At 40.7% G+C, this 27933-nt stretch overlaps 2 protein-coding genes across 2 annotated transcripts; one reads left to right on the top strand and one right to left on the bottom strand.

Annotated features, from left to right (window-relative positions):
• Positions 1-7: 7 nt before the first annotated feature.
• On the bottom strand, positions 8-27908 carry LOC110380667 (uncharacterized). Its single transcript, XM_064041053.1, has 11 exons — positions 27810-27908; positions 25422-25745; positions 14323-14471; positions 10930-11088; positions 8836-8936; positions 8535-8571; positions 7922-8062; positions 1253-1513; positions 794-908; positions 314-421; positions 8-197 (listed from the first exon to the last, which is right to left on the bottom strand). The coding sequence occupies exons 2-11, from the start codon at positions 25446-25448 to the stop codon at positions 93-95; spliced, it is 1203 nt and encodes a 400-aa protein (XP_063897123.1). The 5' UTR covers positions 25449-25745; positions 27810-27908; the 3' UTR covers positions 8-92.
• Positions 3844-7710, top strand: LOC110380665 (nicotinamide riboside kinase 1). The gene is made up of 5 exons (XM_021340724.3): positions 3844-4042; positions 4622-4848; positions 4998-5343; positions 6033-6159; positions 6471-7710. Exons 2-5 carry the CDS (start codon positions 4815-4817, stop codon positions 6561-6563), a joined length of 600 nt encoding a protein of 199 aa, XP_021196399.3. The 5' UTR covers positions 3844-4042; positions 4622-4814; the 3' UTR covers positions 6564-7710.
• Positions 27909-27933: the final 25 nt, after the last annotated feature.

Raw genomic sequence — 27933 nt, 5'->3', positions numbered from 1 at the left:
ACTATTCTCCACAAAATTGGCAATGAGTGTGCGTTTGTTATAATAATTGAGCATTAATGCGTGCATTGTGTATGTGTGTGAGTGTGTGTGGCTTACAGTTCGTTGTTCTGGCGACGTCGCACGTAGCGCGCGAAGTAGTCGGGTCGCCAGCACTTGCAGGAGCCGGGCACCAGGAACCAGTCGTAGTACAGACGGACCTGTGAAGGATTCGTTTAGATAAAGGATAGACGCTCGTGGTCGGAGGGCCTTAAATTGCACAGCCATAAGTCCTCTCAACAAAAATTAGTAGCTGCAGTGTTGAAGCTCGTGTTACCTGGTAGCAGCCCATCTCGTCGTGTCCGTCGCAGTGTGGCGGCTTGTCGGTGCTGGTCTCCGGCTCCGGCTGCTGCCCGGCGCGGTTCTGTAGGTACTGCTCATAGTCCTGCCAAAGTACATAAACATTCCTATTATACACGTTACCCAAAACTATTAAATTATGTGAAGACGATAATGTAGTCGAATTTAAACCGTCGTAACTGTTCCCCGTGGTTCCACGCGCATCCTGAGAGCATTAGGTACTTCTCTTAAACAAATAAATAAGCAGTTTATATTATTGTCACGTAGGTATACTCGTTTTAAGCTACCTACTGCCAATTTCATCGAACTCCGAATAGTAACCCCACATATTTACAAACTTCACGTTTTTTAATAGAACTGTTAGGTATGTGATTGCGATGAAATGATTTTCTTCACTATTTCTGTTTAATGCGCGGCGCTGCAGAGTAACTGTATTGGTGCGGTATCTGGTGCTGACCTGCACGTGTTTGTTCTGGGTGGGCGGGTAGTGCAGCTCGGCCACCAGCAGCGACACCCAACGCGGCGAGCTCAGGCAGCCGCCGTCCAGGTAGTGGCAGCGCGACTGCATGCATCTGACAATACACACGATCATAGCTTAGCTATGCATTCAATACTTCGCGGTCTTCAATATTACTGTAGTAGAGACCCGCTCTGACTTCGTACGGGATAACAGTACTTTCTCACTATTTAATGATGTTGTTTTACATATAAACCTTCCAATTTAATTACTCTATATATTTAAATAACCCGCATGAAAATCGGTTGCGTAGGTTTGAAGATTTAAGCGTACAAAGGGACATAGGGACAGAAAAAGCGATTTTGTTTTATACTATGTAGTGATGAATATGAAAGTTCATTGCCAATGAGCAAAGGCAGATTTTAAGGGAACAACTAAAATGTTAGTATGTGTACTGACCTGGTGACCTCGACGGTCTGCGTGAAGTACCCCTCGTAGGGTATCTGCACGACGTAGCGCCACACGCCCTGGTAGTTGCGCGCGAACACCGGCGTCGCGTACTCCACGCGCGCCGGGCACGGCGTGGGCGGGCCCTCGTAGCGGTGATGCGGCGCGTGCGCGGCGGCGCCGGCGTGCGGCTGCGGCCCGGGGTCCTCGCGCCGCTCCACGCCCGCGCTCGACTCGCTGTCGCCGTTGATTGCGCGGTACAGCATGCAGAATCTGGAACAAAAATATCACATTTTGGGTAAAATATATTTATGTATATCAGGGATTCAGAGACGCGTCCTTTGGTGTCTAAGTAGTATTTTGGTGCATATATTTAGGTACATAAAACTATTTTTATATACCTATATTTTTAAATCATCATTATCGTCATATCAGTCAATTGCCGTCCATTGCTGAACGTAGGTCGCTCGTCCGCAACGGACGCCAACCAAGCAACCATATAAAAATCGAAGAGAAACATGAGAGAAACTGGAGAAACTAAACGTAATCTCAATGCGAAAAATATCCATTGTCATTAAAGTCAATGTCAAATTGACATTTGACGTCTGACGTAAAGTTTCAATATTTCATTTTTGTACTTTTGTAGGTTATAGTTGTATTTCCGTAATAATTGCACATAAATGTTTCCTTTAAGCATTGTGGTATTAAAATGTCTTCAGCATTAGTACGACAGGCTTTGGAACTCGTCGACCAAGAAGGTATAGAGAAGAGAGTTTAATATATTTGTTAGTCTAAAGTTGTTTGTGATTCGGAGTCGTACGATAAGACACGTCGTTGTGTTTTGGTTGCAGACAGCGGCGAGGCGAAGCGTGGTGGGCGCCGAGCGCGGCCGCGACACGCGGGTCAAGGTTCGTTCAAACTTCACCGTCGAGGCGACGATACGTTACGTCACACAGTCGTCGCTTGTCGCGAGTTTATTGCGCCTATTGCCGCGATTAGTCGCGCCGGTTTTATTGTCCGGTTTATTGCATGCTTATGTAACGAGTCGTCACACTCGCTCTGTGTGCAGATCACCGGCAGTTGTACAAGAGTAGGAGCAAGAAGCCTGCGGCGCCGGCGCGGAGTCAGGAGCAGCAGGTGCAGGACAACGTCAGCAAGTTGCTGAAGCTGTCCGCGCGCGCCGCACACCCCAGTGTCGCCGACAAGGTAAGTGTCTGTTGTAGGTACTCAGCTCTGTGTGACATGACAATACTGAAGGACAATTCAATCACAACAGTGAACCACCGTAATTACTTGCTGGTTATTTGAATCAAGTCATATATTATTCAAAATAATTTAGTAGATCATATTTGCGAACATTATCTTTTCAGTATTCACCGCTTTTATGATTTTGATTAGCACATTAAAACATGTAATTTGCATGTAGTAGGATATTTCCAAAACTGTTTATATTGTAAAATTTCTTTCATAAAAGCAGAAAGGTATGATCTTGTTTAGTGCTATAAATCATATAAAAAAATCCTAACTGTTGGAGAAAGGCAAGTTATTAAGAAACAAAACACAATTTGACTAACTAATGACATCAAGGTCATTTGCAAGCTAGCACATATTATTAGCTGATTGTAAATAAGTAATATGCCTCTCATTATGTAAAGGAAGTTAACTGAAGTAGGACAAAGACACACAACACAAGCTTGCAGTTCAGCATTCTTGTGATAATTGATACATAACCACAGATTAGATAGTAGAAATGCTGTGTGAGAGACTGTGTTCGTCACTCATATATTTGCCTGTATACATAATGTATCAGTTAGAGCCTCTATCTATAATGACACCGCAAGGCTACTGTGTGAATGCCTTATAAATAAATGAAGATTGCTCAATAGTTTAAAGGTTTGATTCCAGACAAGTAAATAAGTAACTTCTCTAACTTATACATACTTTTTAAGTATATTTTTGACACTAATGACTGGATGGAAGAGGAAGGAAAACATTTTGAGTAAACCTATAATCAATCCTGAAATCATGAATGCAATTTCTTGTCTACAGTTAGAACCAAGTGACTACTAGTAGGTAGTGCATGATACCTGGATATTCTAATATTGCATTGAGATTTGTTAATTTCATAGAGTAGTGTGTAGTGTAATAATGACAGCGTTGAGTGTGTCAATGTTACAACTGTTATCATCTACAAACAATACATGTGTAGCACTCGCAGCACTTGAGTCTTGTTGGCTTAGACCTCTGATTACAAGCTCTATTGACATTCAGCTGTGATAAGCACATGTTTTATAAATACTCGTGTTTTAGTGTCTTCACAGATAAAAAGTTTGCTTTAATTGATTTAAATGTAAGAGTGCTAATTAATTGCATAAGAAAGAAAAGGTCATATACAATGTATGTGTAGAATATTATGTATTGTGTGATTACCTGCAGTAAAATCAACAGTAGCATATGACGTGTGTGTGTATTCAGATAGTGGAGCGAGCAGTGAGACGCAAGCCGCTCGCCGACACCACAGAGGAGAAGCAAGACGACCACAAGTCCATACTGTTCCCCGAGACAGAGACCTTCCAGGACTTCGAGAAGGAACTCTTCTGCAGTTAGATCTCCACCACTCACGCATTCACAAGTGTTAAGCGAGTCTATGCGTTACTGCTAGTGGCGTGAGGTCGAGATTGGTTTGATGCCGATATATGGACATACCTGATGCGCTGGTGGGCAAGTTGGTGCTGGTGACGACGAGCTCCGTGTTTGCTGTGTTCTGCCTCTGGGTCAACTCTTACCCTTTTATTGACGAAGGTGAGCATTGTCGATTGTCCTATACATTTGCGTTGATTACACTATTCAGATTCTATATCTTCAGAGATACCACGTCTAAATTTTCGATCATATGTGATTTCGTTTAGAATGTCAATGTTGAAACGTATCCTTTCCGCTCGTAGAAAATGAGAACATATTTGTTTATCCGCACACCAGATCGTGTGACATCTAGTGTCGAGTTTACAAAGAGTTTTTAATGTTTTCCGGGAACAGTATACTGTGAGTAGTTCAAGTGTTCGCAAGCTCGACTAACGTGAAAGTGGTATCTTGTCGGGCCGAAATCGCTTTGGGGGTTTTTAGAAACTAACAAAGCAACATGGAAATTCGTAACGATACCCCCTATACCTCAGAGAGCACATTAAATTGTCGGCACTGCTTGTAATATCTCCCTCCGGTAGTGTCGATATGCCATTCCATCAGGCTATGAGAGTGAAGGAATAGTGAGTGCACCTGTGTCTGCGCAGATGCTTGTGCTATAAGATATCCTGCGCAGTGCTATCTGGTCTCCTTGGACAACCAGTATATGACATGTTTGGTATCACCTGGTGGTGGTTGCAGACTCGTGGCTGAGCTTGTGGCTGCCGGACCCGCAGTGGTCGCTGCTGCTGTGCGGCGCCTGGGGGCTGCTATTCGTGGGCGGCCTCATGGCCTTCACGCTCTACCACCTCTACCCGCACCTCTCGCGCGACCCCCTGCCCCACTGACCGCCCGACTCACCACCCGTCTCACCGCCCGACACAACGCTACAGTCATGGTCTCCAGACGCAATGATTGGATTATTATAGGTAGGTGGGTTGGAAATATTGAAGATAGTGTATTTCATCTTAATCAATGACTTATATTTTCTTTCTTTTCTGAAACCCCAAAATTATTTTCTTTTCCGCAATGTCGCGTCATCCAAGAAGTTTGTTGTAAGTGTAGGTGTATTCGTCAGGTATATCAGGCGTGACATGCGGCGGCAAGACGTCGCTGGCCCACCAGCTGGCGAGCACGCTGGCGCCGGTGCACGTGTTCCACCAGGACAAGTACTTCTTCCCCGACGACAGCGCGCGGCACGTGCGCTGCGCGTCGCTGCCGCACAACAACTACGACATCCTCTCCGCGCTCGACATGGACGCCATGCTGCGTGACGTCACGCGCACGCTCGCCGGCGACGACCGAGCGCACGCCACCACCACTGACGTCACGGGGAGATATACACGCCCGGGGAAGAAGTTCCTTATAGCCGAGGGCTTCACCGTGCTCAACTACCCGCCCATCATGGAGATGTGTGATCTCAGGTCAGTGCCGCATTGATCGTAACGTCAGCGTCATTTATAGTTGATCCTACCGCTTTGGCACTTTAAAAAATGTATAGTGATATGAAATAAATTAATCATTTTGTAATTGAGCTTCAAACGTCATAAAGACCTTGCAAGCAACCATTTTGTGCTAGGAATATATTGTATATTCTTAAGTCGCATATCGACTGCGCGCGACAAACCATCAAACATTAAAGCCGCGTACGCACGTACGAACAAATTTGTTGCGTTACATGATATGCAACAACTTGGTTCGCACGTGCGTACCACTATCGAACATCGAACACTCTGTTCGTCAAACATGTTCGCGGCGATCCTTGTAGTGTGTTCTGTATGGACGGTGTTCGAAGCGCTTTAATAACTTCACAATCGACCACTTCCAACGGCGCCGTCATGGCTACTAAGATAGAGTTCACGACTGTTGTTCGCGAACTCGACTCAAACTATGTTTGCGTTCGTGTTCGAATATGCCGTCCATACGTACCTACGAACCAAATGTTCGGGTCTGGTGTTTGTGTTCGCTATGTTCGTGTTCGTACGTGCGTACGCGCCTTAGGCCTCGCGGCGGCCGATCGCAGTCGATATGCGGCTTTATACATATAACATTGTCAAGCACTAGCTAGAGACTTTGAACGAAACTGAGATGTAATGTGTATGTGTGTGTGCAGATACTACTTCGTGCTGGAGCTGGGCGAGTGCCGAGCCCGGCGGGCGCTGCGGTTGTACGAGCCGCCCGACATCGAGGGCTACTTCGAGCTCTGCGTGTGGCCCGAGCATCTCAACTACAAGGCAGAGGTACAAACTACCATACATCTACCAATCAAACATTAACCTTCTATCATTGTCATAAGGTTGAAGATCCATAGAAGTACCTAATTTGACCGATTTAGCATCTCTAAAACTGATCTACGTATAGTTCTCGCTTCCGCAAACGCAACGACTCACTCCATGATACCTACGTGAAGACAAAATGTTTGGCGAGAACTATACTCAGTATGTTTCGTCTCGTGTAAGACTTATGCAAACAAGAAACATTATGCAAACAATAAGTAATTGATTAGATCTGCTCATTCCGCCAGTATTCATCAATTAATTTCTAATTACAGATCGAGAAAGACAAGCGCGTGAAGATATTGGACGGCACTCGCGCGGACGCCTTCGACATCGTGATGGAAGACATCAAGGCGCTCAACACATAACCCGTGTGACGTCATCGCTACACTTCGGATAACTTCGGCCGACATCGGCAAACCTCGGGCAACTTCGGCAGCGCTCGGCCGCTCGCTTAATGTTTACGAATAAGTCAAAATAAACGCAAATTCTCAAATATCTAGTTGTAACCATCGGCTAATTGGATGGTTTATTTATTTCCCAGTTACGCCCATTTTCACACCGACGACATAAACGTCCGTTTTCTTAAAACTGTACTTTGAACATTATCGTTTATGTTATCGGTGAACTGGAGCGTTAATTGGTTAGGCAAATGTCCAATATGTAAGTAATTGCTTAAGATCGTGTAGTCGCCAAAAATCTAGCCAATTTTATATTGTAAAGTTAAAATTAGTTGTTTTTCATATTACATTGGTATATTCTATAGTTTTAATAAAATTGACTTGTATTTGTTTTTATAAATGTTATTAGGAATCGATAAATTAATTAGACTTATGTTTCGTCTTTATTTTTGATCATGAGAATTGAGGCAGGTCGAGAATTCAAATCACTCATCTATCAAGTGAGATATCGAGAGTACACTCAATGCAACATTTATAATGTAAGACACAAACAAACAATGAAGGCAATTTTACATAAAGCTCTGTATAAATCGTGCGTGTTAACAGAGATACATCAAATGACCGCTGCCAGTCATCATTGTGTTTACGGCTCAGTAAATAAGATATCTTAACGCTAAATTTGTTACAGGCTATTTAAAGTTTGTAATATGATATTTATAAATTGGAAATATTTTTGTATACAGTATATTTAACTCTACAGCTACTATACACCGCAAGTCGCCTTACGCACCTTACGCTGACTTACGAATATATCTTTAAATGATTATTTTGAGAAAGTTGAGACGACGTGAAAATAATACGCTTGAATGAGACGGATGCTATGCACATGTACTAGAGTATATAAGAATTATAATGAATGAGATGTGACAATTAACGTCAGTTCACACATACTGGTGGATATCGTTATAATTCAAGACTTCATATCGACTCCATTCCTATCTGTTTGTGTGAACTGGCTCTAACACGGGTGCCGGCGGAGTGAGTGGTAGTCAATTGCACGTTTTAACTATAAGTATTGTTAAATTATTCATTTTCAATAAACTTTGATCATGTATGCAGTGTTTTATTTGTTTTATTTAGAGCGCTTTCGAACTAGAGGCAAAGCGTTTTTCCGCGCGTGTACTTCTATTACATTACGATGACATCTGAGTCAGATGTAACTAAACTATACCTAACTATACCGCAGCATTCTAATGCCAACATTTTCGAGGCGTATTCTCGTGTAGTTTCTGAAAACATGCTGTAAGTAATGTGTGTGTACTCACACTCCGCCGTTGTCGCAGAACTTGCGACTCTCCCGCGGTGTGTCGATGTCAGCACCGCCGTCAATGCCGCGGTGCTCGGCGCGCAGCGCGTGTGAGGGCACTTCGCTGTCCTCCAGCGAGCGGCGACTGCGCTCCTCCAGCCTGCACATACAGCATGATACATAGTGATAAAGTCGTCCACATTGATTTTCACTCTATTCTCACCTTCGCGGGGATAGTAGTAGCAAGTAATGCTACGTCCACATTGACTGCCACGCCATCAAGCAGCGGCACATTTCGGAGACACTATTAGCAAGTAATCTGTGCTCATAGTCTAATATGGAAATGGGCTGTTTGTTACGGAGGGGAATAGATCGTCCGTCGTCATTGCAGGGATCCAGCAGAATACCAGTGTCAGCTATTCTACATGACACATGCTGAGACTGAGCTCCCAATTCGGTGCAAACCTGAGACATACCATACCCACCTTTTGTTTTCTTTATTTCTTATTACGTATTTCTATTGTCTTTTTATGCGTGGCAAATCCTATCTATTTAGATACTTTTACGTGCTCTCCGAAATCCAGGAGGGTTTTGCTACGTTCAGAAACACTAGTAGGGTAAGGTACAGTTACCGGTTGTGGTGCAGTTCTGCAGCGGGCTGTGACGCGGACTGTGACGCGGGCGGTGCCGGCAGGTGCGCGACAGGAGCGTAAGGTACAGTTACCGGTTGTGGTGCAGTTCTGCAGCGGGCTGTGACGCGGGCGGTGCCGGCAGGTGCGCGACAGGAGCGTAAGGTACAGTTACCGGTTGTGGTGCAGTTCTGCAGCGGGCTGTGACGCGGGCGGTGCCGGCAGGTGCGCGACAGGAGCGTAAGGTACAGTTACCGGTTGTGGTGCAGTTCTGCAGCGGGCTGTGACGCGGGCTGTGACGCGGGCGGTGCCGGCAGGTGCGCGACGCGCGGGAGCGTGTCGTCGGCGCGCAGCACGGGCAGCGTGCGCGACAGGAAGCGCAGCGTCTGGTTGCGGATCAGCTCGCTGCAACAACACACAACATTCAACCACTTGCTTATAAATAGCTTAAGCTGTGCCCTATGGGGTCCATATTGTTTCTAAGCTATAACGTACCACCTGTATAATATAATAGCGTCAACGGCCGATTTCGGCCACCGCGGCTGTTCTCATATAAGGAGAAGGAAGGAAGGAGCAAGTGTAAGCCCGTAAGCGGCATTACGGGCAGTAGTTCCCATGGGATACAGGTGAAACCGCTGGAAAACGGCTAGTCTATAGTACCTAATACATAAAGAGAAAAGGGTAGTATTTAAACGCATATCAAAAAATATCCTTTTTCTATGCAATAAGATTCCGAATTCCCATCAAAATTACTGATTGCACAGCAAAATATTCAACTCAAAATATCACTAAACACACTACAATTTATTTTCCCAGCGTACAGCGATTTTTCCTAAAGCAAACGCTTTTTCATAAATGCACAGCTAACAATCTTAATGCACATTATACATGTTAACTCTTTTTCTTTTAAATATAGCTTCTATTTTTATATTATTTACAGCAGTTTTTCTGAATAAAACAGCATTTTATTAGTCACAGTCATCTTATTATTTATTAATTACCACATAATGAGATCAGCAAAAAAATATAAAATTAAATACAAAATTTTAATTTATTGAATTATTAATAAGCGTCCACATTTCCTTTTTTGCCCAATAGGCACATTTTTAGCTTCTGCAGGTGGCACCACGTACTTGAGTCGGATCGCAAGTCCGATGATATGCTTGCTTGCACATACATATAGTTCTTTAAAAGTGGGGCAGGTGCATTTTCAGTCATTGTCAGTATTTCCTTTTGGCATACATTTCATATAAGTAGTCATTAAAAGGCTACTATTATAATATCATATTTCAGAATGTTTATAGTCAGAATCATCTTTTGGCAAAAGTAGTTTTGGAATTTTATTTCCCTGTAAGAAGCATGCAAACAAGCCTGAAGCATGCAAGCAGGCATGCAGCATGTAAGCAGGCATGCAACATGGAAGTAAGCATGCAACATGCAGCAAGCATGGCTTCTGTCACGGCTCCGGCGCTTCGTGGCTCCGGCGGTCCCATGCGAGCTTATCGTCGCAGATGGTTTTCACGCTCACCACCGCAGCTTCGGCTTACTGGCCGGCAGAGCCGGCCAGCCTCAACCGCGGCGGCGAGCGTTAAAACTACCTGCTCCTCAGCTCGCAGGCCGCCTCGCCCCTCCGCGCCTACGCGGTTTTAAATTGCACTCTAGGGTAGGGCAAACAAGACTACGTGGAGTCGGTTTTGCAGCGATTCGTTTTCGTTACTAGCTTCAATTTTAATACAATGTTTTTAATTGAACTCTATCTGACTCGCTCGCGCCACTCTACACTCCAGTGACGAAAAAGCGCGGGAAACCGCGAACCTTTTTCAGTTAATTTGTTCTGTTTTTAGAAATAATGCAATGTGACAGAATTTTTTTGTTATAATAATCATTAAACTTGCCGAGCATGGCTTCTTGAAAATTAAGATAAATATGATGAACAGGTTTTGTTATACTTACTGGATAATATGCGACTGGGATAGTTATTTTACTATGAAAAATGGAAAATTTGCTGTGCAGTCAGTATTAATGCTATGTATGTAGTATTTTTGTACAAGAATAAATTTAACTGTATTGCATTATAATAAAAAAAGCAATGTCATATTGATGTATAATTTCGAATTATTTGCAGTTTGAGTTTTGTTAAACATTTAGTTTATTTGTAGTGAAGTAAGTTATTTGATGTAAAAAAGAATATAAATGATGAGTATTTATTGATAGGCGATTATTTATTTGATATGCAATTTATAATATCCCAAGAGAAAATATTTATTTGTTTGTAAGTCTTCGAAAGTACTGAACCGATTAGAAAAATTGTTTCACTGTTGGTTAACAGGCTACATTTTGTCCGCGAAGAAGTTCCTCTGAAAGGAAGTGTATTGGCAAATAGAAGTGGTGTACTAACAAGGGGTAGGGCTCTCCGTTGGGGTTCTGCCCCATGGGGTTGCGCGGGATGAGGCCGCGGTTGAGGTCGCCGCACAGATTGGCGGCCGACACGTGCGGCTTGCTGGCCTCTGCCTCCGCGCACGGCGACGCCACCTGCCGGTACGGCGGCGGACGCACTCTGAAACAATACACCACAAATATACTGGCATACCTTACCTACCTCCAAGTGATACCTCGACTTACACGCCTCAAATAGGGGTGAATTTCCCGGGACCAAAAATTGCGTGGCATCGATGAAATCGGTACTAAAAATCATTGTTATAATATTCTAATATTTTTTTCTAAGTAGGTGAAATAGTAATCTATGTGTAGCACTAAATATTCTGTTAATAGGATTAATTGGTTCTCCAAAAAAAAAAATTAAACCTCAAAATCTTTCATTGCCGTGTTTGTCCCCACGTCACCTTGATGTGTACTAGACCTTATTGATAAAAATGTATTAGTTATTTATATTAAAACCTACTTTTATTTGATTCGTGAATAGTTAAAGTATGTTTACGGACTACATTTGTTCAAATATTTAAACAATACAACGAATGGTAAATAAAAAATAGTTTGTCCCAGAACTACCATTCATCGCCATGTCCTAAACATATTTGAGAATATTGCTTTTTCTAACGGTTTGCGTCCCTCCCGCTGTGCGCTAAATGTTGCATATTAGTGGACGTCAAGTGTTCGACGTGGAATGACGTGTGCACGTGCCTGCGTTTTCGCGCCATAAATGCAAGTATGCAATTTTTTTATCACTGGACATTTTTTCTTTCATCGCCGTGGATAGGTCTTACTTCTGTTTGAGTAAGTTTGTCCTCTTAATCGATCATTCGGTACAATGCCATCTATCTTATGTTTATTTGTGACGTGTTAATTACTGTGAATTATTAACAGATTTTTAGTTTTTTGATGTTTTTGCCTTGATATTCATTGCCGTGCTCTCATTGCCGTGGTTTCCGTGGTCAAAATTTGCTATGGAAATGAAAAAAAATACACAGCAATGAAAAAGTTTTCATTGCCATGCCTTGTAAAACAATTTCGTTTCATTGCCGTGGCCGCATGTTTCATTACCGTGACTTATGTTTTCATCGCCACGGCATGATTAAGGAAAAAAACAATTTGTACTATATAGTCAACTACAAAAAGATATTTCCACGTTCACCTCACAAAATGATAAACTTACACACACACCACTTCAGGTTCAGGTTCACTTAGGTTGTTTTACTAGAGGAGTATTTAAGAAAAGAAAGAGAAAGATATGTCAAAACGATGGCTGCAGGAATAGTTTTCATTGCCATGGACGCATGTTTCATTGCCGTGCATGCAAGTTTCACCGCCGTGGCATGAAAATTTTAGTCTTGTATATCTCGTTAGTTTTTTAAGCTATCTACTAGATATTAAGTAAGAATACATATCTTATCAAAAACTTTAGTAAACACAATTTTTTCTTATTCTAAAGTTGAAGTGTAAAAAATCCACGGAAATGAAGATTTTATTGGACCTGTTGTAATTCACCCATAGATGAGGTAATGCTCCAACTTTCTCCCTACCTGCCAAAAGGCTTGAGCCCAACAGTGGCGGCAGTGGGACAGTGACTATGCTGATGACATTATGACCTACGGCTGACTAGGTCTACTGTCTCTCTATAGCCTTCCTTAATAAAGTAAACCATTTAGTGTTTTGCTGAAGAGGTTAAGGTATTTGACCATGTCTTTTGTATTTTCTCTCGTCTTATTGAATTTGTTTAAGAATAGAATAATTTGTATCTAATACGTCAATAATCAAAAGCAATAGAAATCCTATTGTAAATTCTACAAACTATTTGTCAGATGAAAAGTTTATTCGCCCATTGATATCCGACGTTTATGACCTGTAACGAGGAGGTCAGGCGATCGATCAAACACGTCTGATGGCCGAACAGTAATTGTTGTGCACACAATACTCGTCATGTTCATACAATCACTTGTCACACGACATGACAGATGTTAGTGAAAGTGAGTGAACGCGCCTCGAGCCTTCGTCGAGATAGTTCCAGGCTGGGAAAGCTTCGGAGATGCGAGGATCAGCGGAAATAGTTATTCTATGGTGTACGAAAGAGGCGACAAACATGACCTATCGAGAAAATGGAAACTCTGCGTAGTGCCTGCATTTACACGATTTATTTAAGAACAATTTCCATAGTGGAATGTGTAATGGTTGAATGATGTGTGAATTCCTAATATAATGTATTTTAGTTCTGTTTTAGTTGCAAAAACATTGGGACCTGGGGTTATGTAAGTAAGTAGGCGTTTCAACTAAAATTACAATCAGTGAAAGTGGTCATCACTGCGGAAGTTGTACGTAGGATGTACACTTTGTACATTTCGCCTCAACAGATGACATCGGAAGTGCAGAGTTCCGGGAAATACCACTTGGAAACTAATCATTGTGAAGTCAATGGTCGCGTCTTGTCTCCGCAAACAGAGAAAGCTAGATAATAATCAATAGGTCGATACTTGAGTATATCATAATATGACATTAGGTGTTCTTGAAGGCGGAAGCCAAATAATTACGATAAACTGTAGTATAACGTTAGTTCCTTGTACCTAACTGAAGAAGTAATAAAATGCTGAGTGCGACAATTACGCGGTTGAGTGACATACATGCGGCTGCTATGACCATAATTCAAGTGATAGTAGTGGGACACAGTTCACTACTAACTGCAGCTTTCTTCCACTTAAAATAACCCAAACAGCGTATGTTTAACGTCTTTGGAATAATCACCACCTGGATTAACATTCTATGTTCGTTTGTCGTGCATGAATTTCAGTTTCTCATAGTGTAGTCACTTTTTAACCGACTTCAAAATAAAGGAGGAGGTTCTCAATTCGTCGGGATCTTTTTTTTTCTGCTTAAAGTTCGACATGATTAAGGAAATGTGTTGACACTTGGCCCTGAGAAGTCGGCAGACTCACGGTCTAACGCAAGTGTACCTACCACTACCTACTCATAGAAATGATCTCATTAAACGTCTGCAGTCAGTGGTTACTACACCTAATTAGGAGGACGTTGATGATCTGTCTTGAGCAACTATTATAGACCATTGTGTCTGGCGATAATATCAATACCTACAAGTAACTATCGAAATACACCTAGAAGACGTGACCAGACTCACTACTGACTGTACTGAGACAAACTGACGATAACATTGTATGCTACTGAGCACAATAAACAATCCATAGCAATAGTATCCATGTTCCATGATTAAAGGTTGAATTAATCTGAAGAACCATTTTGGAGCAGGTTGTCGAGTCTTGGCATGGAGCAGTTGTATCACATGGAAGCCGACCCCAACATAGAAAAGGCTCTTGACTTGTGTCACCTGGGCGGCGTGGCGTTGGGGGACTCGACGAAGGCGTAGTACCCCTCGGGCGGCTCGTCCTCGGCCGGCGCCTCCTCGCGCGGCTCCGGCGGCGCCTCGGTCGGTGATGCCGTCGGCTCGGGCAGCGCGCACCGGCTCAGGCATAACATCTGAAGACAATAACAGGGACATTAGCTTTGGTACTTTGGCGTTTCATTAATTTTGCGAGTTAAATAGGATATTATATAACCTATCTACTAATATGGTCCATTGAAGAATTGAAAAATATGGAGCCGTTATGTATTAAGCTTTAAGCCCTATATAGATGCCTACCTATGCATGTTTACATGTATGTATGTGTTGAAGCGCCTAGCCGTTGCTTCATAGCAACACGTTTCCGACGGCCTAATGAAGTTAATTTTTAAGCAGGCGCATTAATGCACCGTTGTCGTCACTTGCTTGTCATGCATTGTACTGTGAACACCAAATTATATTTCTCCGTTGCTTGAGTATTTCTACAGTTCTTTTATTCCTGCAAGACCTCGTAATCCTCAACAGTATGTATATGCCTACCTATGTAGCAAAAGTGAAGAATATACGTAAAGTTGTCACTATTGAGAAGCAGTCGTCACGCAGTGCGAAGCTAACGGGAGCCCCTTACATTATTTTCAGATAATAATGCACGTTGCACTATCATGATCGTTTACCTTATGGTACAGTAATTTTAACAGCTGTTATCAAGACAAGACCAATGCCAAGTTTTAGAAGTGGACAGTAAATACTACAATGCTACAGTTGAAAATAAACTGGCGGTGTCACGCATGCAGCTTCATCAGAAATGCAACAAAAACAGTTGCGTGTGTAGACTGACAAATTAGGCGTGCGCCACACTTGCGCGTCAACAATGCGACATTGTCGCGAGTGTCGGGAAGTGTGTCGCAGAAGTGTGCCAGTGGCGCGCCCAGCTCCAGATAATCGGCGGTGTGTCGCATGCCTAATGCAGCCGATGCCAATACGTGATAAGGAGTAGAAGCCTCGGTGGAATGATAACTATAAAAGGAAAGCACAGATTTAACTTGTGTGCTGAAGGAACTCTGATTACACCTGTGTGGTTGGTTGAATGCTAAAGATAGATAAGTTGGTATCCGCTTAGTTATAATTTAAAATTATAAGAATTCTCATACTTAGCTCTATGTGTATAGTGTATAGGAAATTGAATTTTTAGAATTCGAGTCCTCTCAAAGATGTTAGGTACTTCCTGGTCAGCTGGTTCCACAGTCGCATATGCATGCTAAGCCTTGCTCTCACAATTGGTTTGATATAGATTATCCCCTCAATTGATACCTCTACCTCTATTTAATGTCTAGCTATATTTAAATGGTATAATGTTCCACTTGGAGCGTGTCTGTGTGCGAAGAATGTCCCGCGGACCTGAACCACCGTTACCGCAAACCTTCATGTACGAGCTAATAGCTGTAGTAATGCTATCAATGTGCTAACTTACACTAAGTTTTACTAACTATAGGATACGATATAAGTGCTAGTTGTTTGTTCGAACTGTGAACAACATCCTGCGACGTGATGAAGCAATGACGACTGAATTTAAGTCAGCTTATCATAATTCAAGATTGCTTTAAGTTTCCTTGCTCAGCACATTTGATCACGGTTTAGATTCTGAACTTCTAAACTTTAGAAGTACCTACATAGTACAAACTTCGCCTTATTATTCAGCAATTCAGTTAGGTACTTCTATTAACCAGATTAAGGATAGGTACAACACATCGGATCTCATTGATTGCGTTTCATATCATCCCCTTTTCTGTAGGTGCAGCGTCAATGAGTGTCAGTCTCCACAAAGTATCAATTCCTACAGTCTAGAGCAGGTGCAGCCAGTGGTGTCGCTCCACTTGTGTACCGCGGCAGGGCGCGCACCGTTACCACTGACCCGCATACCGCCCGCAGCTAACACCGCATGCATACTACACTGTCCAGATCATACTCAAGTATTTACCAAACGTCCGATAATATAATGCGTAATCAGTGAAGTTCTCAGTGATGATGAGAGTATTATCCTATAAATCCTGCAATTTGCATCACAGTAAATGACTTATGTATGGTATCATATCATCTTTCTTGTTGTTAGATCACTTCATTGATTTAATTGTATTGCATCTGAACTGTTGCTAGTTTTGTACACTTACCACTTTCTCCTACGACTAGTTGTCTCCGCGGTGTAAACAATGTAATTGGTTAATCATCTGAGTTGATAATTTCATTGTTTCCGATATACCATTACCGTGTGCCCAACTCGTAGTGTGTAGTGTGGGCCGCCTGTACTTGTTCCGCCATTATAATGTTCCCGGTAAAGGTGTCAAGTTAATTTCAATAATAACTGCTATTATTTCGCGGTTTCTATTCGAAAATTGCTATCAATTCTGGTAAGAGATAATTTTGAATTAACTGGGTTTGGGTGTCAGAACACGAATTTTGGAAAATTACGGTTTTGGTTTCTAGTTAACAGTAGGTACCACCACCGAGGATGAAGGAAATGAAAAAATATAATGGGTTGCACAATCTAATGGAGAAAATGATCTTTTGTGAGTACCTTTAACAAAGTTTATCATTTCACTAATGTATTTAGCGTACCTATATTCTGTTACGGATGTGTATAGGTAATTAAATTAATTGAGATTTAAATCGAAGCAGACTTTAATTAATTAAAATGTCACTCCACCGCGAGCAATAAAACTCCACTCATGAAGTTAAACTTGATAATTTCTAAGTGAAACTTGAAGTTCTAAACAAGTTGAACGTTTTATACCATAGCGCAAGGGTATAAGATTTCTATGAAAGTCGATAATGATAACATAGTATGAAGGACTGTTAATATATTGACAGAATAAAGTGTAAAGATTAAAGAGAGAAATCAGTGCAATACATTTTCAAAGCAGACAACGTTTCCAAACCTCGAACCAAAACCAGTAATTTAGTGGCAATTTACGATCCTTTGACAGATCGCATCTGTTTGCGAAGTCAGAGATAAGAAAGTTATAGCAAGAGCAGCATAAATACTCCACGCACGGTTTCCTATGAACTGTAATAACAGAGTGGAAGACGTCAGCCATTGAAACGCCTCTGTCGCCAAACCAGACCCACATAGCCATGTGCTGTGAAGATGAGCTTGCGACACCAGTTGCCTCATACCCACATACATGTACCCTCGGTCAACCACAAGTCTTATCCCAATTGAAATAAAGCCCACTTTCCCATGTCCGGTATTCATGTCATCTTTGGGTAATGAGACCTCATGTTCACCTGCCATAATTTGGACTGTCTTAGTTCTTATTCCCGAGCAATAAGGTTGAGATTTGAGTGCATGACGCTGTCACGTACCTGTCATGTTTGGGTGGTTGTCATTAGCGAGACCTGCCAGCCGTGGTTTGTGTTACAACACGTACAAATTGCTCTGTGATTGATGTACTAAATGTTCTCGTTAGCGAAACATCTGCTTCGCGTCCAAACTGTCACGATTTTAAGCTAAGGCTTGGACTTGTTAACATCCAACAATCAAAGACAATTGGTGAAAATATGTTCGGGAAAGTTAATACGACTAAATGAACACCAATTCAAACAATGTGAAAAAGTAATGTTACTAGAACATCATTGTGATAAGGCTGAATGTCTACAGAAATTGTAAGTTGACTGTGAACTTGCGATCAATACCTAAAAGGATGGTACATGTAGAAGCTCCAATTAGTCAGTCATAAACAGTATTTACACTCAAAACGACGAAAAAAAAAAAAAAGTAAGTAATACAAAAACCTCTGCCGACCGCATGAAAGTGCAATTTAGTGGCGAAGAGTAAAAAATGTGTGTCACAATATAATATCACGTCGAGATGGAATGAAAGGGAACACAGAACACTGGCCACCGACTGCCGTCTGCCACATCACTGATGAAAGTGACGAGCTGTCTTGAGGAAAATAATGCAGTAGCAAGCGGTGATAATGATGGTGTGACAGATCAGACAAAACTCAAGATCAGTCTATGCATCTCGGAGCATGTCATACAGTACCTAGCTCTATGTTTGTGTTTGTCAAGCGAGGAAGAAATTACGAATACGTCATCTTTAAGAAAATCTAAGGAAGCAACACCTCTTCAAGTTTTCACCCCTCTTGTAAGGAATTGCTTATACTTAGGAAACGCAATACCTACATATATACTGGGATAACAATGTCATTATCATACTTTTAATAGGTTCATTCAGAATGTAAGACAAAATCAAAGCTGTTTATTGACAAGTGAGTATGAGCAGTTAGTCGCGGGCCGGGTGCGCCCTGCACGGCGCACGCGCCGCGTACCGTTACCGCCGCAAGCAGAGCGCGACCGACGCGCGCGCACAGCCGGATCCACTACACACCCTCCAAGAAGAGATACTGGGATGTTACAACACTGTTTCATCACTGTATTGAAGGAGTTTAGATCAATGTGACTAGTACTTCATAATGAAGTCCACCGACGAACCCTACAGAAATTGGTGAAAATGTGGAAGACATGCGATGTCCACATAACACTGTTAAAAGATAATTCTATACGGATCACATCAGTGTCGGAAAAGCTAACCCCTGAGGATCTAACTTTATGTTTTCACTTTTAAAATTGACTAAACTGAAGTAACACAACCACCGATGATGAAGTGTATGTTAACAATAGTAGTACAGTAGCAAGAAAGCAGGTGACATACGATGACGTGCATACAGGGACACCATCATTTATTCCAAAGATAAATAACTCAACACAATAGATGATGCATTTATTCAATTCATCAATCATCGTTCCTAATTCAGTAGGAACAGGTAGTATGTCTGGGAACATAAGATAACTTGATTAAGTTTGCAAGCATCACTGATGTTGATGATGCTGATTAGTAATTAGTAGCTACAAAGTTAATAAGCTCGTACGAGGCAGATAGTGTCAAGTAATAGCAGCCCGGCGGAGATACAGTCGCGGCTAGTAATGAGCGAGTATTGTGAGCTGTGAATATTCACACGTTAGTGCACGATATGCTATTATGCAGGTAACGCGTCATGTCTGTTATCAAGATGTGTGATTACTGAACAAAGCTAACTACAGCTTTGATGATCAGATAGTCGGGATATTATTAATGATGCTAAGGTTCACAGCACCGTTAGTAGTAGACGATGTCCCATGTGAATGTAGGGCTGTCAGGCTATTCAAGTTGACTATAAAGCACACGTAGGTAATGTTGAAACCAGTAACTACTCAACCTTTTGATGATATCAAACGCACAAGGAGTAACGACTATTGATATCAAATACCTACTAGGAAATTATCATTTAGATATCTTTAGAACTATAAAACAAGAAACTACTTTTACCCATCTGGGTCACGCATTTCCTTTACACGATCGAATTATAATTCTTGGTCACTAAGCAGACGGATCCAAAAGTTCAATGCACGTCAAATGAGTGTGAAGACATGCAGTCATATCAGACAGTGCCCCTGGCGCCGAGGCTGAACAAGACAATTGATTGATGGACAGCAGAGACCAGCTGCATACTGGAGTTTATTACTTTCACCTGTACAAACATTGCAGGTTAGATTAACCAGTCACACTATAGGAGAAGGGTTGAATAAGCAAGCACGAGTATGTAATATACCTGCAAGGAAAAGCTGCTGGTAATAAGTTTTTGATTTAAAGCTCTTATTCTAGTTTGAATCGGGTTTTAAAACTCCAACTAAAATATTCAATTGATGTGTTAATGACTACATTAAATGTTGGGTATGATCCATAGGTATACTGCTATACTGGTATACAAATAAAACGCTCTACCTATGTATAAAGAAGTTTAGTAACTCCATACACAGTTGTATTGAGTGTCCCTTCGGGCACACATTGTATGGTGTCCCCTGGCACCGGTCAGCGGTCAGCGACCCGGCCCACACTACAACTGGGTGAAGGTCAGGCGTCTCCGCTAACGGCACCAGACCTCTGACGTCACTAATGTTAAGGGCCGATCGATAAATATATACATATATGATTCTATCTGTTCCTACGGCGACAAACAACATAACATGACTGGTGATTCTCGAGACATCTAAAGACGGTAATGATGCCCCAAAAATTCATTGCATGCCCCATAAATGCAGAAATGGGAGGAAGTTGAAACAGACCTTTGAGTAACAGTGTATTTCCCTCTAGGCTTAGTTCAAATACAGGAACAGGATACGTAAGAGACAGCAGTAAAGAAGAAAACTAAGATTTAATCTGCCTTGCATGAATTATCATTGTAAGCATATTTATAATCAACGCATGAACTTGCACATTATGACTCAAGATAACTCTTTATAACATTGAACCAGATGACGGCTGCGCCGGCGCCAGTTAAAGTTCTACTTTCTCTTGTAATGAAAAAGCGAAATTGTTAAATAAAAATAACCCAAATTTTTGTGTCGTTATAATATTATATGTATTTATGGGCTTATATTTTTAGCCGAGACGATTTCAAAACGGAAGTCAAACAGGATATAACAAGTTAAGTAGATATGAACAAATATGTATCATCATTTGAGAGCTCGTAAAGTAGGCTTCTAACAGTAATAAGTGACATCGGTCAAGAATCAGGAGCGATCACATTCTCGATTCAAATCAACAAGTCCTGTGGAATGCGCGCGCGCACGGCACACGGGCGCTGCCCCACTATACATTGAATACACTACACTGTATACATTGAAGCACCATGTTGTGCTAGTGGAGTTGTGAATTGATGTAAACAATGTAACAGGAACCCCATATGGTTAGAAATATAGGGCAATTTTAACAAATGAAACAAAAGACAGCTACAAACAAGAAAGAATCCAATTTCGATGATCAATCCAAAGACTTTGGCAATCAACCGCCTCTCCACACAGCAAAGGAATGCAGTATAGATTAACTAAAGGAACTAAAGGAGCGTCCGCGCGCCAACGAGGCACGAACATTGACCCACCGGCCACTGGGTGAAGGTCACGACTCCTCGCTAGCGATGACGTCACACCTCATTAAACACGCACACAATTAGAAAGTGCACACACACACACGTGACAGGTGACTGATATAACACCAGATCGGATTGGACAACAGCCGGAAAATTAAGAGGTTTTACTAAATAACTCATTCGTTTCACCAACTAAGTTAATGAGGGAGAAAGCTGTTTTGTTTTTTGGAATTAGTCACTGGTATTTGGGTCGTGTGTGCTCGAATGGTCTGCAGACAGGTTGCCTTTCAACCGCGGATTAGAATGAGGGCTTTGTGTGGAACCTATCAGTAGAATCGTTTCAAATAAGGTGGGTTATGCTACGAAATTCTGATAGTTCTAAGATCGTACAATTTCATAAAGCTTCAATTTGTTCTTCTTACCTCTCAATATCCTGCAGCAGTGGCGGCGTAGCATCGGGTGGCACCCGGGGCGACTTTTATTGATCAAACCCCCCCCCAAAAAAAAAACGACAAAATATAATCACGTAGTAAAAAAAATCATACTGAATTAACACTAAAGTACTCAAACAAGTTTGAAAAAACACTGAAAAACCGAGTGTGTGGGGAAGCTGCGAGCGCAGCGAGCGTGAAATTTTAGATTTTTGGGACCTAAAAAGATAAGTAAATAAAGAATGAAGGGAAGGCTACTGTAGAGTGTAAGGCGCGAGCGCAGCGAGCGCGAAATTTTTGAGTTTTTTAACACAAAAGTATCCAAACTTGTTTGAAAAAAGCACTTTAAAGTAAAGAAGGCGTGAGCGTAGCGAGCGCGCAATTTTTGAAATTTGGGACGCAAAAAGATTTGTAAAGAAATGCATTGCAAAGTGTAAGGCACGAGCGCAGCGAGCGCGAAATTTTTGAGGTTTGGAACACAAAAGTACTCAAGCAAGTTTGAAGAAAAAACGACTGGAAAGTGAAGCAGCTGCGAGCGTAGCGAGCTCAAAATTTTTTGAGATTGGGGTCACAAGGGTCCCACCTTCGCTTACAAAAAGCGTCTAAATAGCTTAGAAATATCTACTGTAAAGTGATTTTTTTAATTGTTATTTTTGAGGACTTTCTAATTTAGCTCAGAATTGAGCACTAATTAAAAGAAACTAACTTTTTGCTAGATTGAGGACTCAAAAAGTAAGCGCAGAACATAATATAAATGAAGAGAAATGCGCGAGCGAAGCGAGCGAAATTTTTTTTCAATACTTTGATTAAATAATTTAAGTAATCAGATAAAAGCAAAAATACAAGAGAAGGGTGATAGTCGGACTGAGAGGGGTGACCACCTCGATGTCTCGCACATGCACTGTTGTAGTTTTGTTTAAATTTGAATATCGCGCAGTAAATGATAATGATAGTGAGCCTAGGCTTCGCAGATTAGAATGGCACCCTTAGTGACTTGTCCCTTCTGCCCGCGCCATCCTGGTCATGCAGATAAGTGCCGACCAAGATGGCACCCCCCGAGACGTGGCACCCGGGGCGGACCGCCCCCTCCGCCCCCCCCTTACGCCGCTACTGTCCTGCAGCCTTTTTTAAATGTCAGTTACTTGTAACAGTATTATTTGGTACAGCAGCAGCATCATGTTTTCCAGTAATATCGATTGACACGGGCATCGAACTCATATTGCGTGTCATATTAGTCATATTAACACCTGCTATTGTCGTGCCTCACTATTTCTCACATCGAACATTTACACACAGAACATAATTTAGCAGGTACGCACATTTTCAATCCATCATAACGCTAAATTGTTTCGCTAAATTCTTTACACATGTTGATTACCATCTTGCCCCTAATTTGCTGTTCTACTAATTTTTGAAAAATATCGTTTGTGTTGTGTTTTTTATCCTCGGTGAGGCCTTTTACTCATTAATCTCAGTTTAACGTGACCTTAATTCTTTGTAAACGGTTTAGGAGTTGTCCATAAAAGATCAGAGAAAGCTTAACGGAACTCGTGTATCCTCTGAAATTCCAAACGTGTGGGCAGTTTAACGATATATCGATCGCTATGACATTTTACGACACATTAAATTAACGTTAATGAGCTTTTGTTTCCCAAATTCAATTTAAATAATAATTTTAACGGTTGTCCAAATTGCTACGAAAAAACAATAAAAGAAAAAGGTCATTGAGATCTATTATTTCAGACATTTCTAGGAAGTAAAAGTACCCATGCGTGCGTAGAAAATTGTTGCATACAATAAAACTTACAAATCGGAACCGATGAACAAAAATAATCGTCTCAATTCAAGTGGGTTTATAGAGCAAACTCGGTCCGGAGACAATGTACAATGTATTTAATTGTGTTGCCTATGGACTATTGGGCAATTCTCGGAAAATATTCAAAAGTAACGGAATTGATGTGAAACGAACAACACGGAATCGATATAAACAATCGGTTCGATTCCTAACTTGTGAGCACTAGAATAATAGCTTGTTGGTTATGGATATTAAGCAGAATAACTCTAAAGAAGATAGTGGCAAGATACGGAAAGTAAATAATCAGTAAAGTGTTCCAAGGAATTAGGGAGCTCAGTTAAACGAAGATGGAAACAATTCGAGATAAGTACAAATTTTAGCAGGTCATATGACGACGCGGTCTTCATTTATTTCAAATCTTGCAGGAAAAACCTTAACCTTAATATTTTGGGATTATCAGATTCCAAAAAAGTGGAAGTGAACACAAAGATATTATGTTACGAGTGCAGTGCACCACTTGAAGAGAGAAAGTTTGTGTTTATGTGTTGGTAACGTCCTCGAAAACAAGCAGCTGATTTACATACGTTTATGTTATTTACCGTTGCTGGCTCCGGTGGGCGGGAGCGAGGCTCCAGTATTTAGGTCTGGGGCTGACAAACGGCCGTGAACTTTCAACAACTGTGTTACCATTTTAGTTCGACCGTTTCTTTAGAGTACAATTTATGGACTCAATACATGGATGTGACAAATATGATGGTCAAGAACTAACAACTAGCAGAAGCTTTTAGCTTACTAATTTCCCAATGCAATCTCTTGAAGAAAGCCTACATCCATCCCAGTACTAAGATCAGTCAGAAGATAAATAACTCCACTTTTGATTGATAAGTCTTTAGTAAGAACTGTGAAGCAACATTAATTTGTGTTAAGTGAGTCAATTGGTGTCGATTACCATAACTTGATGCTCTTCAATATATGTAAGTGGGATGACATGGTTCTTTTACAGTTACCAAATTACCGTTTATGTAATCAACTGCTCCAAGGGGCATTAATGCTTGATCAAGCAATAACTATTGATTACCGTGTTTATGATCTTGCTGCAAATCAGTTTCATTATAAAGAATGTCTACTACATTAACCCCATTACAAGTCAAAGATATGTTTTATATATTCGTTGTTACATATTTTGATATGATCAGTCAAATCTGATCATCAGTGTCTTAAATCTTGTGATGATACTGTTAGTGCAGCTTGAGGTAGGTACTTAGTTTTAAAGTACTTTCTCATATTTAAACAATGCAACATCTAATATTGTTTTCGTTGAATCTTCGTATTCTACACTATTACAGTTTTCCGTTACATATCTTCTACAGAAGTCCCTCCAAATAGCCCTTTCAGCTCAAGAGCTATCATAATCATTGAAGGGATTGAAACTGCTCTGGCCTATCATAGAGAAACTTCACCAGCAGAGCGTGCATTGTGGACAATTTGAGCAATGGCTGCGAGATGTGGAACGATTTTATTTGCGTTGCTCGTTTTGTAATCGTAGAATTTCTCCGCAATCGCCGCAGCTCGCGGGCGCTTTCTACCGCTGCACCACACAACACTACGTCTGCACATATTTATGGCATTATTTTTCATTTCTATTGAGTTTCTTTCGTAGAATCATTAACTATTGAAATTGATTCTGAATAACTTGCGATGGAATTATTACTTGGAATATCACTATGGGAGTTTAAACTTACAACATCCGTTACCAGCCCTAACTCTTTTAAAAAGACTTAAAATTTAAAATATAAATTTACTATTTGGGTAGTCAGAATATTTTTTAAATTACTGATATGGTCCATTACTCAATATAAATAAAATAAGAAAAAAGTTACAAATTACAAGACTTACCAAAAATATTAGCGAATGTCGTGCCATATTAAACACGGGAACCGTTAAAATAATAAATCACAACACTTCGAAAGTAGCACAGTTCACCTGATCATTTATGTTTATTATTAAAAAGATAGTTCTTCTCTTTTAAATAAAAAAAATCTATCGGCTTTCCAGTTATATCGCGAGCGCGGTCAGCGTAACTTTTTAAATATTTTTTTTGTTGGTAGGCGCGATGGCGTCAGGCCGGTGCGTTCGGAAGTGTACACTGCGGCGGCTGCTAGCGGGACACGCCGCAGAACGGGAAATTGAAACTGCTTGGAGAGAGGACATCACCTAGAGCTGTGAAACACACTCGCATTACAAAGTAGACGGGCTTTGCACCTTGTAGTAGTGACCTCTTAACAGGATAGGCAATTGATACTGTACGTACACATAAACAAAGTAGTTTATTGAAAGGTTCTAATTCTAAACTTACAATTCATTAGGATTCACGGACTAAAATCATCATCATTCTCTGAAAAAAGACATGTAATTCATTGGCATTGAAATATACCAACGCATTATTTGTACTAAAAAGGGCTCCCTCAAGGACGCAATCTGAGTCCACCTCAATATTCCAATACTTTTCAATATGTTACGGAAGAACTCCATTTTTGTGAACACACTTAAATTATTATCAGCGTGTTAATAACAGCTCTATGTAATGCTGATCGCGCTGACGAGTACAAATGTAGTAGATCAGTGAATGGAGGTGGTTGTAGGCCAGCGCTCGTCAACACAACTAGATGGAACTAAAGAAAAACTAGCTTTCCTAACGATACGCTAGCCGATATTAATATGTTGCTATCTTTACACCTTATTTGATTTGCAATCATTTCATCTTGTATTGCGGATATTGACTTTTTAGGTTTATCTGCTTTCTATGAAGTATGTTTGCAAGTTAACTGATTAATACTTATCATTTAGGTATCTCAAAAGTTGTTCTAGAATATGGAAATACATAGGTAGCTAGTTGACAGTCACTTGGAACATAAATATTAGATCCTGAAGATAAAATGTAGGTGCACAATGAAGGTTTTATGAATACCCTATTTACTTGTGCACCGCAAGACTGTAGGAAATAACTGCAAAATGTTTAGATTGTAGCAGGAACATCTCTTTCTGATTACAAGGTTCAATTATCCAGTTATACATTGTATAGAAAAACATAATTTATTGAAATAATCTACATAGGGATAGTATATCGGGTGTGTCGTTCATAATCACATTAAATGAAATGCGTTAATATACTGGTATATACCTATATATCGATTAACACAAAGAAAAAAGAAAAATACGTAAAAATAAAAATAAATGATTTTTTCAAACAAAGTAAATATAATAAAAATGTGCGAAATTTAGAACACCATGTAAAAGTCAGTCATTACAAACAACTGAAATAATCCCTTGAAAACTGACAGCTGTCAACTGATCAAAACATACGATACTCCTAACTTTATCTGTGCTTTACACATGATGTTGTAAATTATAAAAACGAAAAATGACTCCTGTGGTTAAACCACTGAATGGATTAGGTATTTTTTTTTTACAATTCGCCATAGAATATCATAAAGTATATGCGATAGGATTTAATGTGATTGTGAACGACATACCCTGTATAAGAATGATACTTAAGGAGCATAAGGGGTACATATGTGTACCTACATAAGGGGATTTATAAGGGATTTTTTTCACATTCCCAACTTGAATAGAAATAGGAATACCATTAAAGAAAGGGTTATGGTCATGTGCACAGCGGTGGCCACTCCGGTTACACACTAACTACGGTAGATCCGCCACTGGACATCACAGGTACTATATTAAGTGACACACGACGAGCTAATCTGTAATTAATCACTAATTTGCGCTAAGTACATTTTATAAAAACATAAACAATGGAAATTGCGACAAAAACAACGAAATTATTGATTGCGATGAAAACAAAGCACTTAATTTGATTCAATAGAATTAATTACGACAAAGTGTAAGCGCTTCCGGGATGAAAATATCAAGACTGTAGAAATGCTTTAGACATTTTATTCTTTCTTAATTAGAAAAAATATGTCTTTTGGCAACAGGCAGAGATGGAAAGATTTGAAGGACGGATTGATGAAACCAAAAAAAAAAGCTTATAGAATACCCCGACTGGATAAAGTAATTTACAACATGGAGCACTGGAGTGTAACTGTAAATTACTTTTACCTAGGAGGTAGGTACTAATTATAACATAGAACCAAATAAAATGTTGCGATAATACTATTTTATAAAAATAATGCGTTCTAAAGCATGTTTCTTATAAATAAGATTAGCATTCATAATTATGTATTTCCGAGAACAGTCATATCAGAAGATGTAAGTACATACCTACTCTATTTTCGGAGAACAGCCGACGACAATATGAATTTCGACGAAGTGAGAGGTGACAGAGTGGGCATGCAGGCACCACACTAGATGACGACGATGGACGATCTTGCCAAACTCGACAATC

Source organism: Helicoverpa armigera, chromosome 24 (genome assembly GCF_030705265.1).
Source record: "Helicoverpa armigera isolate CAAS_96S chromosome 24, ASM3070526v1, whole genome shotgun sequence".
In the NCBI taxonomy this organism is placed as follows: Eukaryota; Metazoa; Arthropoda; class Insecta; order Lepidoptera; family Noctuidae; genus Helicoverpa; species Helicoverpa armigera.
The sequence above is the reverse complement of the archived record's forward strand: the minus strand, read 5'-3'. Positions and strand labels throughout refer to the sequence as shown.

What these genes read in the sequence shown, in the direction of transcription:
- LOC110380665 (XM_021340724.3), top strand. Translation starts at nt 4,815, where the DNA reads ATGGTCTCCAGACGCAATGATTGGATTATTATAG. An exon ending in CAATGATTGGATTATTATAG is followed by an intron (nt 4,849 to 4,997) that starts GTAGGTGGGTTG and finishes TGTATTCGTCAG; the next exon opens with GTATATCAGGCGTGACATGC. An exon ending in ATGGAGATGTGTGATCTCAG is followed by an intron (nt 5,344 to 6,032) that starts GTCAGTGCCGCA and finishes GTGTGTGTGCAG; the next exon opens with ATACTACTTCGTGCTGGAGC.
- LOC110380667 (XM_064041053.1), bottom strand. Translation starts at nt 25,448, where the DNA reads ATGGCACGACATTCGCTAATATTTTTG. An exon ending in CAGACCGTCGAGGTCACCAG is followed by an intron (nt 909 to 1,252) that starts GTCAGTACACAT and finishes GTGTATTGTCAG; the next exon opens with ATGCATGCAGTCGCGCTGCC. An exon ending in ACGAGATGGGCTGCTACCAG is followed by an intron (nt 198 to 313) that starts GTAACACGAGCT and finishes AATCCTTCACAG; the next exon opens with GTCCGTCTGTACTACGACTG.